Source organism: Hydra viridissima, unplaced genomic scaffold (assembly GCF_058129835.1).
Source record: "Hydra viridissima isolate aposymbiotic clone 2 unplaced genomic scaffold, HvirCarnegie_v1 scaffold_15, whole genome shotgun sequence".
Lineage (NCBI taxonomy): Eukaryota > Metazoa > Cnidaria > Hydrozoa > Anthoathecata > Hydridae > Hydra > Hydra viridissima.
This window is the reverse complement of record NW_028324314.1, coordinates 8,298,137-8,314,820: the sequence shown is the minus strand read 5'-3', so window position 1 is coordinate 8,314,820 and position 16,684 is coordinate 8,298,137. Positions and strand designations below refer to the sequence as shown.

The 16,684-nt window shown below is 27.8% G+C and overlaps 3 protein-coding genes and 1 pseudogene across 7 annotated transcripts; 2 read left to right on the top strand and 2 right to left on the bottom strand.

Annotated features, from left to right (window-relative positions):
- The first annotated feature begins 1,669 nt into the window (after positions 1-1,669).
- LOC145193719 (uncharacterized) lies at positions 1,670-7,580 on the top strand. Of its 4 annotated transcripts, none has more exons than XM_090072829.1 (10): positions 1,670-3,716; positions 5,157-5,361; positions 5,573-5,683; positions 5,812-5,934; positions 6,022-6,087; positions 6,438-6,560; positions 6,678-6,850; positions 6,947-7,011; positions 7,156-7,250; positions 7,369-7,580. In XM_090072829.1, exons 2-10 carry the CDS (start codon positions 5,166-5,168, stop codon positions 7,467-7,469), a joined length of 1,053 nt encoding a protein of 350 aa, XP_089928955.1. In that variant the 5' UTR covers positions 1,670-3,716; positions 5,157-5,165; the 3' UTR covers positions 7,470-7,580. The 4 variants fall into 4 exon arrangements, 3 of the variants coding, with proteins under 3 accessions (XP_089928955.1, XP_089928957.1, XP_089928956.1); XR_016447578.1 differs by having other exon boundaries at positions 1,681-3,716; positions 6,961-7,011; positions 7,369-7,474; XM_090072830.1 differs by having other exon boundaries at positions 1,735-1,859.
- On the top strand, positions 1,817-3,714 carry LOC149878495 (uncharacterized; annotated as a pseudogene). The gene has a single exon (XR_016447577.1). The product of XR_016447577.1 is annotated as an uncharacterized LOC149878495 (transcript).
- Positions 7,581-10,656: 3,076 nt separating the features above from the next.
- On the bottom strand, positions 10,657-14,869 carry LOC149878494 (DNA-directed primase/polymerase protein-like). The gene is made up of 3 exons (XM_090073161.1): positions 12,993-14,869; positions 11,572-11,670; positions 10,657-11,413 (listed from the first exon to the last, which is right to left on the bottom strand). The coding sequence occupies exons 1-3, from the start codon at positions 14,044-14,046 to the stop codon at positions 10,908-10,910; spliced, it is 1,659 nt and encodes a 552-aa protein (XP_089929287.1). The 5' UTR covers positions 14,047-14,869; the 3' UTR covers positions 10,657-10,907.
- Positions 14,870-15,696: 827 nt separating this feature from the next.
- LOC145193149 (vacuolar protein-sorting-associated protein 25-like) lies at positions 15,697-16,564 on the bottom strand. The gene has a single exon (XM_080070556.2). It carries the CDS (start codon positions 16,465-16,467, stop codon positions 15,925-15,927), a length of 543 nt encoding a protein of 180 aa, XP_079926682.2. The 5' UTR covers positions 16,468-16,564; the 3' UTR covers positions 15,697-15,924.
- Positions 16,565-16,684: the final 120 nt, after the last annotated feature.

Genomic DNA, 16,684 nt, shown 5'->3' with positions numbered 1-16,684 from the left:
AAAAATATCTAGAAATAATTTGATAAAATATGATACAAAAAGAAAGAACAATTAATACTTCGTATGTCCGCCTTTTGAGTTGATCACAGAAGCAAATCTCTTGGGAACTGATTCATATAAATTTGTAATGATATTTTGTGGAATATTGTTCCACTCTCTTTATAATATTCGAAAACATTCTTCGACATTTTTGGGGTTATATTCAGCCTTTTTTTTATTCAAATAATCCCAAACATGTTCCATAATGTTCAAATCTGGATTTGATGAGGCCAGTTCATTACTTCGAGAACTCCCTCCTCACACATATCCTGTAAATATTTTTTGGTTACTCGGGAACAATCTTTGGGATCATTGTCTTGCTGTAGAATGAAATTATTACCAATTAGTCTCATTCCAGATGGTATTGCATGATGTCTTAAAATTTCTTTATACTGTACTCCTGTCAGTTTGCCATCAATTCTGATTAAATCACCTACTCCAGATGATGAAATACAACCCCAAACTAAAACAGAACCTCCCCCATGCTTGATTGTTGAATGTAGACAATCAGGGCGATAAGCCTTTCCTACCCTTCTTCTTACATACTACAAAAAAATTAAAAAAATCGGAAAACTTGAAGATCCAATTCCAAGTGGTTCAGGAGATTGTTTAAAATTTGCCGCTTCGCAGTCTTGTCCGGAAAAAAATATTTTGGACTTTTATCAAAAACTTTGTGAATAACTTTTCTGTAGGTCAGTACCTAATTGAATTTGAGGTCAAGGAATCTATTAAAACTGCTTAAATTGCAAGGAATGAAATGAAAAACAACATTTTAGTTTTAATATTACAGTTAATTTTTTTCTGTAAAGAAAAACTCATTAATTTATCTGTAAACAAAAAACAAAAAAACAAAGGTATTAAACTGTATATTTAGCCACTAGTAGACCATTTTTTGCAAGCTAAAACCTTATTGCACTTAATACAATTTGCAGTACTGTCTGTCAATGTACTGTAGTACTGCCAAACATAAGATTGATTTGGTGGAACCCAGCAAGCACACAACGTTGAAACGATGTTGAAATAACGTTAAAATAACGTTGATCGACGTTGATCAACGTTATTTCAACGTTGTTTTAACGTTGTGTGATTGCTGGGAACAGACATTTTAATTTATTCTTTAAAGTGGTTCCTTTTATTTACACATTCAGTTGAATATTAATTACACACTTATTAATAAAATGATTAATTAAAAAATCAACATAAAAATGAAAAAAATTATTTCTGCAAAATCAAGTTATGCTATGCAAAGATTCTTTTTCTTTTCCTTTTTCTTTCATTTACTTTTATATTTAATTTTGTATGGGACTTCCCGGCAAACATAAGACGTCTTAAGACCGTCTTATTCAGGTCTTTAAATGGTCTTGTCTTCGGTTGACGTCTTCAAGATGTCTTCAAGACGTCTTTTAAAAGACTGTAGCGTCGTGTAAAATTGCTTGTCTTCGTAAGACGTCTTCAAGACGTCTTTTAAAAGACTATAGCGTCGTGTAAAATTGCTTGTCTTCGTAAGACGTTTTGAAGACGTCTTTTAAAAGACTGTATCGTAGTGTTAAATCGCTCGTCTTCGTAAGACGTCTTAAAGACGTCTTTATTTTTCGAATAATTCTACCAAAATAAAAGACGTCTTTTAGTCGTCTTAAAGACGTTTTTAAAAAGACTTTCGGCGTGAATAAACTTACTGTCTTTTAAAGATGTGAAATTTTTCATAAAAAGTTTTATCTCGACCAATGTTAATTCTCTAAATCATTATTCTAGCAAAAGGTTTTATATAGTAATCATTATGGAAACTGAAAATAGAATGAAGCGTCGTCGCTTGAATAAAAGTATGTTGAATTTTATAATGACATTTGAAGATGAAGATATTAATGATAGTACATCGAATTTGAATCCTGAATTTAATGCTTCACAGGCTGAGCCTGAAAATCCTTGTAAAGCCCTAAATAATGTTTTTAAAGAAGAAAACAATAAGTCTTCGAGTTGTAATTATGAGAATTTTGAATGTTGTAATGCAGCACCACTTTTGACAACAGAAACATTATCAGAAGATTTAGCAATGTGGTCTTCGAAAAGCAAAATTTCTCAAAACCAATTAAACGAGCTTTTGAGTATTCTTAAAAAACATGGTCATTCAGAGTTACCAAAAGATGCAAGAACGCTTTTAAAACCCTCTAAAGTTGTTACAGTAGATAGGAAGTGTGGTGGAACTTATGCTTACTTTACTATTGCTGATGGCATAAATAATTTTTTGAATTTGAAAAATGATTCTCAATGTACTGGGTTATCTATTACTATTAATGTTGATGGGCTACCTCTTTTCAAATCTTCTAATCTTCAATTATGGCCAATACTTGGTCTAATAGAGAACTATATTTTTATCATTGCACTTTTCTGTGGAGATGGTAAACCAGACTGCTTGGATGCTTTTCTTAATGATTTTCTCAAAGAATCTTTATTGTTAAGTGAAGAAGGTTTATACTATAATGATAAAAAAATTGATGTTACACTTAAAGCATTCATATGTGATGCACCTTCTCGCTCTTTTCTTAAATGTATACAAAGTCATACAGGATATTACTCCTGTGAACGATGCCAAGTTAAAGGATTTTATGAAGAGCATAGAGTGGTTTATATTGATAACAACCCATCAACTCCAAGATTAACTGAAGAGTTTAATTCCTTTTTGTACACTGATCATCAGAAATCTCTTACTCCTTTAGCTCAACTTAAAATATCTTGTGTTTCTGATTTTATTTTGGATTACATGCACATGGTTTGTCTTGGTGTAGTAAGACGTATACTTACTTTTTTAAAGTCTGGTCCAAAACATTGTAGACTTTCAAATGCCCAAATAAAAAAAATATCTGATAATCTATTAAGCTTACGTGGTATGATGCCATCTGAATTTGCTTGACAACCACGCTCCCTTTTAGAGTTAGATCAGTGGAAAGCAACAGAGTTCAGACAATTTATCTTATACACTGGTCCCTTAGTTTTAAAGGGTGTTGTTAGCAAAGAAATTTATAATCATTTTCTAACATTGCATGTTTCAATGGTAATTCTCTTAAATGAAGACAGTGAATTTAGGAAACATTATCTTGCTTTTGCTAGAGAACTCATTAATTATTTTGTTATCAACTCAAAACATTTATATACAAATTCATTCTGTGTTTACAATATTCACTGTTTACTTCATATTTGTGATGATGTTGTTAAATTTGATTGTTCACTAAATGACATATCTTGTTTTCCCTTCGAAAATTATATGCAGACATTAAAGAAAGCAGTAAAAAACTCAAAGAGTCCTGTTGTTCAAATAGCCAAGCAATATCAAAGTATACAATCTTTGTTAAATACAAAATCTCGAAAACTAAAAGTTTCAGTGAAGCTGAATAACTCATGTTTTTACATAGGAGAAAATCAATTTTGTTTTGTTGATGAGAAATTATCATCTGGATTTTTTAAGTGTAGAATATTTAGACTTGATTTACAAAATGATTTATATACACAACCTATTCAGTCTAAAACCTTTCAAATTTTCTTCATACCAAGTATTGATGAAATTAGAGTTATATTTGTTGAGTTAAAAATGGAAAGTCTTTGCCGAAAGGTTGTTGTTCTACCTTGGAAGGGAGGTCTTGCATGTTTTCCTTTATTGCATGAAATAGAACATTAATTGAAAGGTTTTTAAATTCAAATTTCTTTTGATTAAATATTTTATATTTTTTATGTTTTATTAATTTGTATCTTGTATCCAAAGTTTGATATATATATATATATATATATATATATATATATATATATATATATATATATATATATATATATATATATATATATATATATATATATATATATATATATATATATATATATATATATATAATGATTTATTTTTAACTTTATTTTTCCATTTTATTTGTTTTTTACAGTTTATATTTTTGTATAAAAAGATAATCTTTAATTGAAATTATCAATAAAAAATTAAATATAAAAAAAACATTAAATTATCAACAAAAGCCTAATAATAAGTTGGAATAACAGAAATAAGTAGTGATAACAAAAGACAACTGCTTTTAATTTAAAAAACTTATAAAGGAATGAAAAGGAACAAAAAAAATCATTAGGTTAATAATTATGGTGATAATGACAAGGAAGAGCACTAATTTGTCTGAAAAAAACAGACAAACAAAACGAAAAAAGGAAATAAAAACAGCGTTAAAATAACTGTGTGGGCAGTTTAAATAAATCTGTTTAATATTTTAAATTTTTAAGATATTTTACTTCATCACTAACTATTAAAAAGGTAGTTTTAATAAATTTTCTAAATTATAAAGAAATGAAACAATTTTATAAAAAATTAAATCTCTTAGATAATTTTTTTTTAAATTTTACTTTTTTAGCTCTTTAACTTTATTTCTTTTATTTTTTCATTTACTGAATTTTACTTAAAAAGTGGTTTTTTTTAATTTCAAAAAATGATAAATAATTGTATTTAACTACATTTTAAAATAAAGCAAAGATAATTTCAATTAAAGATTATCTTTTTAAACAAAAATATAAACTGTAAAAAACTAATAAAATGGAAAAATAAAGTTAAAAATAAATCATATATATATATATATATATATATATATATATATATATATATATATATATATATATATATATATATATATATATATATATATATATATATATATATATATATATATATATATATATATATATTATAACATTATTATAACATTATTTCATTTGTTTATTATTTAGAAAATTTATTAAAACTACCTTTTTAATAGTTAGTGATGAAGTAAAATATCTTAAATATTTAAAATATTAAACAGATTTATTTAAACTGCCCACACAGTTATTTTAACGCTGTTTTTAATTCCTTTTTTCGTTTTATTTGTCTGTTTTTTCAGACAAATTAGTCCTCTTCCTTGTCATTATCACCATAATTATTAACCTAATAGTTTTTTTTGTACCTTTTCAATCCTTTATAAGTTTTTTAAATTAAAAGACAGTTGTCTTTTGTTATTGCTACTTATTTCTGTTATTCCAACTTAATATAAGGCTTTTGTTGATATTTTGAATTTTTTTTTTTTTTTTTCATGATTTAGTTTTACACCATGATTTGGGCAAGAGCTGTTTGGATAGAGAACTTTGAAGAAATAGAAGATGTTGTTCCTAGAAGGTGGATAGATACTGATAAAAAAATATTATTCTGGCCTGCAGGTGTATCTTATCATAGAGCTGTTAAAGATGAATTGGATGTGGATGAGACATGGGACAAATATAAACTTGTTAAAATCAAATTTGAGAGTGGTATGAAATATATATATATATGTATATATATATATATATATATATATATATATATATATATATATATATATATATATATATATATATATATATATATATATATTATAGCTCTTATAAATCCAATATAAACATCAAATATTTTGCCACCATGTATGTGCTGGCAAAATATCTGATTTTTATATTGGATTTATAAGAGTTTTGATTCTTTTAGATAATATGGAAGAACTAAAAGAATATTGTTACACCACAGCAACAGAGGAAGAAGATGAAATAGATATTTGTGTTTCCAAAGATACCTTTAAAGTGAAAAGTAATGTTAATGGTATAATTACATTTAATTATTTTTATGTTAATTATTTATTTTTATTTGTTTTATGTCAAATCTATATTGTAAATTAATATGTTTGTATAAATACTAAAAGAAAAATAAATAAAACTATTATGTTTTAGAGTTACCTAACTTTCCTTTGCCTCCGCCAGTTTTTAAATCTGAATTGAAAAAACCATTAAAAAGATCTTTTGACTCAAATTTGTCATCTGGATCTACTTTCAAACAATCTAATCTGTGTTCTGGTACACTTTGTCTCTTAATTTTCAGTTTTTTCAAAATTAGAATTTATATATTTTTAATTTACACTATTACTGAATTCTTATTTTTAGCTGAAACTTTTTTACCTCTACATTCAACTACAGAAGAACAATCACCTTCATATTCTGGTGCACTATGTATGTATTACTTTTGAATTTTCTACTATATTTTTTGTTCATTAAATTTGGAATATTCTTTTATTGTTAACTTTATCTTTGCCTCACTTATTTTTACCTTCACAATCAACTGAAATGGAACAATCAAATTTTTTTTTATATATAATTTTTTTTTATAGACTCTAAACTAAAAAATTGTATGTTCCCCCTCCTCTTACCCATCAACTTTTATAGTCTCGAGGAGCTAAAGCCTAAAATAAGAAAAAAATGTAGTAATAATAACAAAGTACCAAAAATTTTTAAAAAAGATTTGTTGCAGATTAAAAAAGTAACTTTTTATTATTTATATATATAATTTTTTTTTGCTTTAGTTATACCTCATACATCAGAACCAAACAAAAAGCTTCAGAAAACAGACATACAAGAAAAAACCATGACTGAAGCGCTTGGACCCGAGAAGTTACTTCAAAATAAGTTTCCTATGGAAGTTGGAAGTAAGCTCTTTAACATTTACTTGATTTTTTTATTTGGAGTAAGTAAAATGTGGAGAGTATTTGTACTCACATTTGGATTTTTTTTATGTATAAGAATAATACTTGTAAACAATTTAGAATACCAACACATGATGTTCAAGATGGTTTCAAAGGTTCTTGAAAACCAGGAGCTTATTTTAGCTATAAACAAACAACCCAATAGTAATTTTGCAATCAAGAAATTAGACACTATTGCAGAGTATGATGATTTTATCAAAAGTTTAGAGGATGATTGTGTTCGACTTGATTTGGTAAATCTTTATCCATATGTAAAACTTTATAATCCATATAAATTAAAGTTGAAAATAGTTATCTTTGTATAATTATTTTGCCAAACTTTTATTTAGGTTAAACAGCTCAGTTTTTTAGGTGCAGAAGATTTTAAACAACTGACAAGATTGGTCATGAATAGGTTTTTTTATTACATTTTGCATAGCAATCATTTTTCGTATTTGTGGTAAATATATTTTTTACGTATAGTAATTATGGAAATCAATAATTATAAATTGTTTAATATTTTTCACAAATTTTATCATTTATTCAATATGTTTTTTAGATTATTTACAAATAACCTGTTGACACAGTTCAACTTGAAATGTTCTGGTGGAAAGATTGGTTTATTATCAACTAAACTGTATGACTTAATAGAAGGTAATCTAAAATAGGTTTAAATTATTCAACTTTTAATTTAGTTAAAAATCTATGTTAAGTTAAATTTATTTCCAATATATTTGATAAATATTTCCTACATGATTAATTTGATTTTTAGAAGTTGTAAAAAGAAGATTTGAAAAGGTTTCAAATGCTGAAATTAAACAGCAAGTTGGACGGTATTGTAAAAATGCTCCTTCACGGCAAAAAACAAAATAAAAAAATATTCTTTTTTATTGTTATATATTGTATATATTATTATATGTTGTATAAATTGTTAAATAGAAAAATACTTGGTAACAATCCAACTAACTGTATTATATGTACCTTTTTAAATTATTTGCGTTGTTTTTTTTTTAAATAATTTTCTTTTTCTTCTTTAATAATGTTTCCAAAAAACAGAGTAAGAACTTGAACTTGCTTAATAGTGTTTTTAATGTTGTTAATACCCATTATAATCGGTAGTAGCAACTTAAATATACCATTAATACTACACAGTTTTCTTAAAATATAATTAAATAAATCTTTAGGCCGTCTTCAGTAAGACGTCTTTAAACAGTTTTGAGTAAGACGTCTTTTCGACGGACAACTAAGACCTTTTTAAGACATCTTTAAGACGTCTTTTTTGATCTTGAAAAGACGTCTTTAAGACGACTAAAAGACGTCTTTTTGTTTGCTGGGTTGGTTTAATGAGAGTGCAAAATAAGCTTGTCAATGGCTTCACAAACTATGACTTTGCAGTCAGCAGTTGTTACTAATTGCGTGATTCAATTCAATTCTATCAGTAGTTTCCCATTAAATAAGATCAATTTCCTTACTGTTATCAAAGACAAACAGTTCTAAATTCATAAATACTTTTAAAGCATCGACTCCTTGACAACTTTGGCATCTATAAAACATACCCTCATTGTTAATTGCGCTGCATGTGTTTTAAAATCAATTCTTTGTAAATTTGATTGCATTTGTTAACAAAATCTTGTTTTGGAGTAAGGTACAGACAAAAATTGAATGAGTTCCTGAGGACCCTGCTTAGGTTTTAGATTAAAACCTGAAAAAACCAGTTTTTTTTAGCTAGAAACTTATTTTTGAATGCTACATAAAACTCTAATGTTTTTTCACAAGCTGGTTTGCCTTAAACTTATGTAGACTTTTTTCCAAACATTTGCCTACTAAAATCTTCATCACAATAAAATTGGCACCTTTTTTTAATATTGCTTCAGATAACATTTATCCTTCTTTGATATCTTGAATTGATAAAATATCTTTTTTTTAAGTCTCGTGCTATACGAATTTTAGATTCTGTTATGTCAAAGTATTTAGCAGCATATTTCTGAACCAAAACTCTGGATTCAATGTTAGCAGTTAAATAAAGGCACTTCTGTTAGAGTTTTTTAATTTCATACTTAATGACTTTCATAGTGACCTTCAAAAAACCACAGACCAGAATCCACAGCAACTCTTAAAATAGAAAAAGAGCATCAATGATTTTTTCAGTAATTATATGTTTAATAAATTTGATACTCATATCCCTTATAAAAACCATTGATTGATTTTTTATATCACCAGCTTCAAAGAACTCTTCTTCTTTATAAGTAAAATACTCATCCATTTAAGCTTTTAAAGCCTTTAATTTTTCAAATATATTTCCTTCAATGTTACTTCGAAACCCAAGAATCTTTCTAAATATAGAACACATTTTCTTGGTTTGATGCTGGGATAGTTCTAATAAAGTAGATGACTTTACAGCTGTTGTAAAGGAGATGGCACACTACTGTCCTATGCTAGAAACGCACCTGAAGAACCCACTTATATAGATCGCTACATATTGAAACCCTAAGTGTCAAAACGAAATGATCAAAGTCACAGAAGTCAAAAAGTATTTCTTCATTTTACGGAAATTAGGAGCATAATCGTGGCGCATATTGACAAATGTTCTCTTTCATTTTATGAATTTACATAGAGGAATGCAGGGTACAATCTAATGGCAATGCACCAAATATGCAATAAAAATAGAGAATATTGCATCAAGTTTTATGTAAGGTTATATGGTTACAATTTGTTTACTTAATTTAAACTTGTTACCAATGATAAAAGATTAAATTAAGTAAATAAAATATAACCATATAAACTTATTAATTGATTATGTATAAGAGCAATATAAAAGTGTACAGATTTATTTTAATTATCCTTAGCAGGGAAAAACCTTTAGAATCTATTACAAAGTTGCATTTAAGTAGTCTACAACCGTAATGAACCTAATACGTAGGACGAATGGTTAACCATGCTGCTAAAAATGAAATTAATATAGTACGATTACGTTTTCGCATAAATTCAATCAAATGCATTCATAAATCCTATGGAATTTCATTCCAAATTTGTTGCAGGGCAAGTTTCAATTGCGCAACGCTTTCCACATTTTCTCTTTATAGTTTCTTGTCCATCCATGACCAAATATTTTTGATTGGGTTTAGATCTGCTTACCATGGTACAAGAGTAATATGTTGCCTTTGAAACCACTTTTTCACCGAGTTGGCAGTTTCCTATTGGAAAGTTTAAATTTTACGCCTTCCGAAAAATGATCTAGCAGTAGGTAAAAGCTTATTTTCCAAGTTCTCTTTGTAATTATACTGGTCAATTTTTCCCATAAATATTTTGAAATCCTATTCCCTGATTAGAAATGCATACCCATACACCAATTGAGCCGCTACCGCCTTGTTCTCTTGGTACACAAAATCTTTCCTTATATTTCTCTGAAGCTAATCTTATAACGATAAATCTTGTTTTACAATTAACCACCTCAAAATTTGATTCATCACTAAAAATGACCTTAGACCAATCTTCTGCTGACCAGTGAAGTCTTTCCTTACACCACTTACATCTTTTAATCCTATCTGTCACCCTTAAAAGCGATTTTCTGGCAGCAAAATAACAATCAATACCTTTTTTATTAAAACATCTAACTGTGTTATAACTAGCACTAATGTATCCAGCCTTATTACTAAACTCAGCTGACAGTTCTCCGTAGCTGAGTTTAGTAATAAGGCTGGGATCTTCCCTTAAATTAACTGACCTAGTATTTTTGATTTATTACCTTTTTTTTTATTATAGTTCTTTGACCTGATTCTCTTTTTTGATTGATTTTGGTATCAAAATGTTTTTTTTTTAAATTTTTTTATTTTGGTTATACAATTTATTCCAAATAAAAATGTAAAAAAAAAAATCTCTCTTTTTTTTAAAAAAAACATGAAAATAATTTAAGTAATGCTAATAAATCTTAGTGACCTTATTTTTTTGAAAGCCACTGTACTATTTGTGTTATCTGCATTTATAAGTTTATTTACACTGCATATTTCCTTTTTTAACAATACTACGTGCTGAAGCCAAGCAAAATAAATAAAAACACTGATTAGATGATCATTGTATTTTTGTATAATTTCTGCTTTCAATTATTTTGAATGAAAATTATAACTTCTGACAAATTATAATGAATGAATAAATGGTAATTTCGATTCAGTATCGATTATATTCATATTCGTTTTGATTCGGTATAAACGTCGTTGCGAATAAATTCATATGGGGAAAAAAATTTTTTTTTCATTAAACATTTGCATTAAATAACAATAACCACAACATGCTTCAAACCTCAAATTCAGAAATTCAATTTTCCAAATGATGAACGTCGATTGTAAATTCTTCTTCAAACAATTCTAAAATTTCTTTACTGTTTATGTTAATTGATCCATCATTAATACCACTTCCTGCTCTCTGATGTTCTCTAGAGGATAAGTGGTTATTTTTTTTAAAAGGCAAATTAGATTTAGAGTATTGATATGCGTCGGTCTTTCCTAATAAACTAGTATCTGGCAAAAACTCCTCATCAAACATTTTATTTAAGTTATCGTCAACAGACACGTCAAATTGTTCAATCAAATCATCATCTGCAAACGGCAGGACTTCAACTGGAATCGGTATTTCAGAGGACTTAAAATTTTCACAGTTTGGATCGTGGCATTTTTGGTAAATGACTTTCGCACGAAGATCGGCAACGTAGTATATATGATTGCTCTTATGTTGCCGCTGTATATTACCACACCAGCGATTGTTGTCAAGATCGTAGATAATCATATGTCGTTGTTCGTAATGAATCCAGCGTCTGATTGACCCTACGATAAATCAGAAAAGCATTGTCGCACAGAATTAAAGAAAGCAAACCATTATAATATAAAATAAACCATTTATTAAATCAACTTATGCCGGAAGTAACAAAGAGTATTAAAAAAAAAAAGAGAGAATTTTAATCGATAAATTACAATTAGCAAACCATTTAAACAGTGCACAGCAGCTTGTTGGAGAACGAACCGATCAAGGTCTGGATAAGGTGATATTTTACAGCCATCAACTCGCCTTTCTTCACAACAAACTAAAAAATAAAATAGAAAAAAGAATAAAAAGTGTTTTCATTGCTAATTAACATTTTCATTTCAAATACACCCGGAAAACGTACGTAGTATCGCATAAGAGAAAGCATCTTTCAAAAGGAAAAGGTCAATGATAATCTTTCAAAAAGCTAAAAAACGATTTTGACTTATATTTAGGTTTTTTTTATCACGGCGACTCTCTGTCCAGGAAATGTGCTGATAATCCAGACAAACTAGCTAGTATTGTTCTAGCGATTATATTTAAATGTCTATTTGAGGATCTAACATTTTTGCTTAAAATAATATCCCAGTTTTCTGCAATTAAATTATTTATATAAGCAAGTTAACCGCTTTATTAATATAGCTTCTGTAAATGGACTAATTGCTGCTGTTATTTATAACAATCGCCTTAATCAAGTGTTCTATAAACAACGGAAAAAAGTCATATTTGAGAGAGAATTGCGTGTTTCTAATTTTTCATTGTGTTCATTTAGTAAAGAGAATTAGGAGATTTGTTAACTGAAAAGTGCAGTGAGTTGAAATTCATAACAAGGAGATTCTTATGGGACCAAATTAGAATTGCATTTAAAAATTCTATAATTAGGACTAAGGTCCCAATGCAAGAATCGAACTTAAAATTTCAAGTCATGCTTCAAACCTGAAGTTCGTTTTAGGGACAAGTAAAGAGAGACAGGTCTTGAAAACAAACTTCAAGAGGAAAGTTAAAGAGGAAACCACACTGACCATGTGCTTACTTCTTCAAGTTTTATGCCGTGAGTAAGTTACAAGTTAACTACTTTACTCACGACAGAAGCCTTGCTAACGTAAGACTTCTGTTGTGAGTGAGGTACAACACTTGTAAAGTAATAGATTTGTAAATATTTCGCATTTACAAGAATAAGCTTGTTTTACTTTTCATTTGAAATATTTTACACTAGAATTAAAAAAACTGTTATTTTGTTACTAAAGTTACCTATTTGATTACTTGCATATACGCAATACATATGTAATCACTTGTATATACTTAATGATTACGTAATTACTTCTATATACGTATTGTATATGTATATTTCAACAATACTTTTAAATCATTTGTAGTACATTTTCTTTTAGCACTAGTTGCTAATGGAGCCCATTTTACCTATGATTTATTTTAATTTTGCAATCAGGAACAACATATTGTATAAAGAAATTTTAGAGGTTTGAAGGGTTCTACACTAATTTAATAAACTAAAACAATATTAAAATTTTCTATAAAAAAAATTAACTTTGTAGTCAAAAAATAAAAACCTAATACGCAACCTAAAGAAAGTGAAAAAATTACCTGGATTTGTAATGTTAGATTTTAATGAAACGGTGCCTCCAGTTGAAGTTAACATACGTATATTCCCTACTAAGTCCGGACATACCAATGTATCGAAAAATTGTCGAAATTCTTTGTCAAACTTTTTATTTTGAAGTTTATAAAGTTGTCGCTCAATGTTTGTAAGTTTGTTCTTAAAACAAAATGCGTTTTCTGAAGCGATTACTAGCGGTACATTTTTTGAAAATTTGCTGGAAAGGTACAGTCGAAAGTTCCGATTTTTAGTATATACAGACAAATCACACAAAAAAGTTTTACCTTGGTCATTGTTAACCATAATTTCACGTAAATTTTCAATAGATGGCATAGAGGCCACAAAACCGTCACAGCTATCACCAGGAAAATAATAATTAGATATACCAGTACTTAGATAATCACTTAGAGATGAACAAATAGATCTTACAAAACATCCACATTCTATGTTGTTTGTAAAGAGAGCATTATCTTGAAGGTGGAAGATCAAATGCCGAGAAAATTTATTTTCTGTGCTGGAATCTAGATCTACCAAGTTCTCACGTGATGCCTTGATTTTAAAACGCAAATAAAGGCAGCAGCAGATAAGTTGAATAAAAGTCTCTAACACTGTGGTGCCATTACCTAGAGATGGATTCTTACTTTTTTCAAACTCAATATCAAAATATAAACGACATGGATTGGATTCACAAATAACTTCATAAAAATGTCGTTCTGAAGATCTCATTTTTAAATAACGGTTCCAGAACTGCTGGCGGGAAGTCACAAGAAACTTACGTTTACTATCATTTTTTTCGTATGTAAATAAAGTAAGATATTTTTCCCTAGTCGAATTGCAATATTGAAAAGCATCTTGTTGCCTAGGAAACCACTTCCAAACTATTCTCTCACCAAAAAAAGAATTGTACTGATAAGATGTTGTATGGCGCAGTGAATGCGATTTGGAATTCTCAATTAAACGACGCTTCTTTTTCAATTGGTGCATGTATTCTTTTCTAGTAGCTCCATAAAATGAGGTGACTTTAGATGGTGTTTTCGCCATAATTCACTTATATACATGCTGACTTTATAAAAATGTAAGTATGCATACAGACATGTCTGTATGCATACTTTCAAATTTTTCTTAAAATTCTCACTACCCATAGTGTGTTAGTACAAATTATAATTTTTTTACATTTGGATTATTTGTATTAAAATTTATAAGAGATACGCATAAATATAAAGACAACAATATACATTTTGGATATAAGAGGATTTTTAGTAGCATATATACTACCTGAATAACACAACATGCAATTTAACCGATAAAAGAACAGCAATATACATATTACATAATGTTGAATCTGTCACACAGAAAAATCAGTTCATTATGAATTAATCTTTTTATATTAACATGTTAAAGGGTTGAATCACTTTTTTCAAGCAAGAGAAAACACTTTAAGCTAAAAATCTAGGCGGCCCACATTGTCTATTAAATCTCCATTATCAATTTTAAATGGTTAAGAAACAACAAACAACTGACCATTGATATTATACTCAGAAATGCATGCCTGAGTTTCCATCGCTAGGCATTACATCCGGTGTAAAACCAAGACGTCTTCTGATTTCCGCACGTTTGAGTTTTTGGCTAGATTCTAAAACCTCAGTTGTAGATGGCCGAGATAAAGCCTCATCTTCTTTTTGTGCCTGCAAAAGAATCTCCTTCCTAATTTCTTCAGCCTCATCAAGATCGCTTTTTCTAAGCTCTATACGCCTTGGTTTTTGATACCGAATCATTGCCTAGTTTTTGTTAAACTAAAAAAATGTTTGTAATATCTAGAACCAATATTAGACAATAATTAACTAAACTAATAACACTTAATCCTAAAACAATAAAAGTATATATATATATATATATATATATATATATATATATATATATATATATATATATATATATATATATATATATATATATATAAATAAATTTAATAACAGTTATAAAAAAAAATTATTGTTGATACATCTTTAATTTCTTTTAAAGTTTGTTTGTGTGTTTGTGTGTTTGTGTGTGTGTGTGTGTGTGTGTGTGCGTGCGTGCGTGCGTGCGTGCGTGCGTGCGTATGTGCGTGTGTGCGTATACATATATATCAGTTAAATTTAAAGAATTCAAGAAACTTTGTATTAAGTTGAATATATAAGAAAAAAAATTCTTAGAACTTGTTAACAATTTAAAACTTCTTTATAAACGATTATTGTAAAAACACCAATAAGTTAATAGATTATTATTCACCATATTTCCTTAAAAGAACACCTTCTTCTTTTTTACACCTACCCTTGAGTTTTAAATGAGGCTATTATTTATTATTACTTATTATTAAACTTTAAAAGAAAATTTAATATACATAAAACCTAAAATATAAATTATGTGTAAAAAAGTAATACATAAAGTAAAACTTTTAGAAAAATCAAAAAAAAAAAAAGTTAAAGCAGATATTTTTTATTTTGAAGTGCAAATATGCAACACTCAAAAAAAAAAAAAAAAAAAAAAGATTGCAGGTGAAAAACTAACTCTGTATTTAGCTTAAAAATATAAAAACAAGTTCTATGACTGCTGAATAAAAAGTTAAAAACTAAACAATAGCCTTGCATTATTTTTTTCTGCAATGTAAAGAAAAAGAAAAACTCAAAAAAAAAAAATTTACATTACTGAAATTAGAGAAATTAAATTTACTACAACCAAAACTTCACAAGATAGAAAAAAAACCAGATTGTATATAAAAATGTTTAAAAAGATATATTTTAAACTGCAACCTCTTTTTGAGTTTTCTTTCAAATACTAGACATTACATTTTTAACCTGTTTTGTAATCATGTTAATTACACTTCAACTTCTTTTAAATTATTTCAAATTCTGCTGATATTTTCTTTTTTAAATAATTTTAAGAGAAAAACTTAACACCTTCTTCTTGTGGATTTTCACCAGTAAATATTTGTGCTTTTCCACGCCGCTCTAATACCTGAAGAGCTTTTCTCAATACATTTATATCAATGTTGTGAAATTCTTCTCCAACTGTATCCTCTCCTGAATGTAGCTCAAATAACGTGCAAACAGTGTCAGTCATTCCATTTGTATTCACCCAGTTATATACTAACTCTGACCACTCCTCCGGAGTCCGCCACATTAGATAACATTTTTTTTTTTCTTTAGGATTATCCCACTCAATATGACCAGTTTTTTCGAGGGCTTCCAAAACTAATAAAATACCATCTCTAGAAAGTTTTCTATTAATGCTTGCATTGTTAAATAAAGCATGTGACTGTGCTTCAGTTAAATCTAATCTATACAGTTTATTATATTTATAATAACTGAGTATAATGCTACCCCATGCATCAATCTGTTTGGCTCGTGTATCCAAATTTGGTTGAATTGTAAAAAATGGAGGAAAATTATATTGCCAAGGCCATTCAAATGGTTTGCTCATTTTTCGGTGACTTCAAGACAAACTTTAAAGTAAACAATGTGCAATTGAAAATACAAATTTTGTCAACTATTCTAACCAATGAGAAATGAGAAAAGTTTAACATAATGGAGAAAAATTCACAATTTTAAATATTTGTTAGATCAATCTTCAAAAGGTTTTTTTCAATTCTAATACAATATTTTGAAAAACATATTTTGAAAATGATGAAGATGAAATA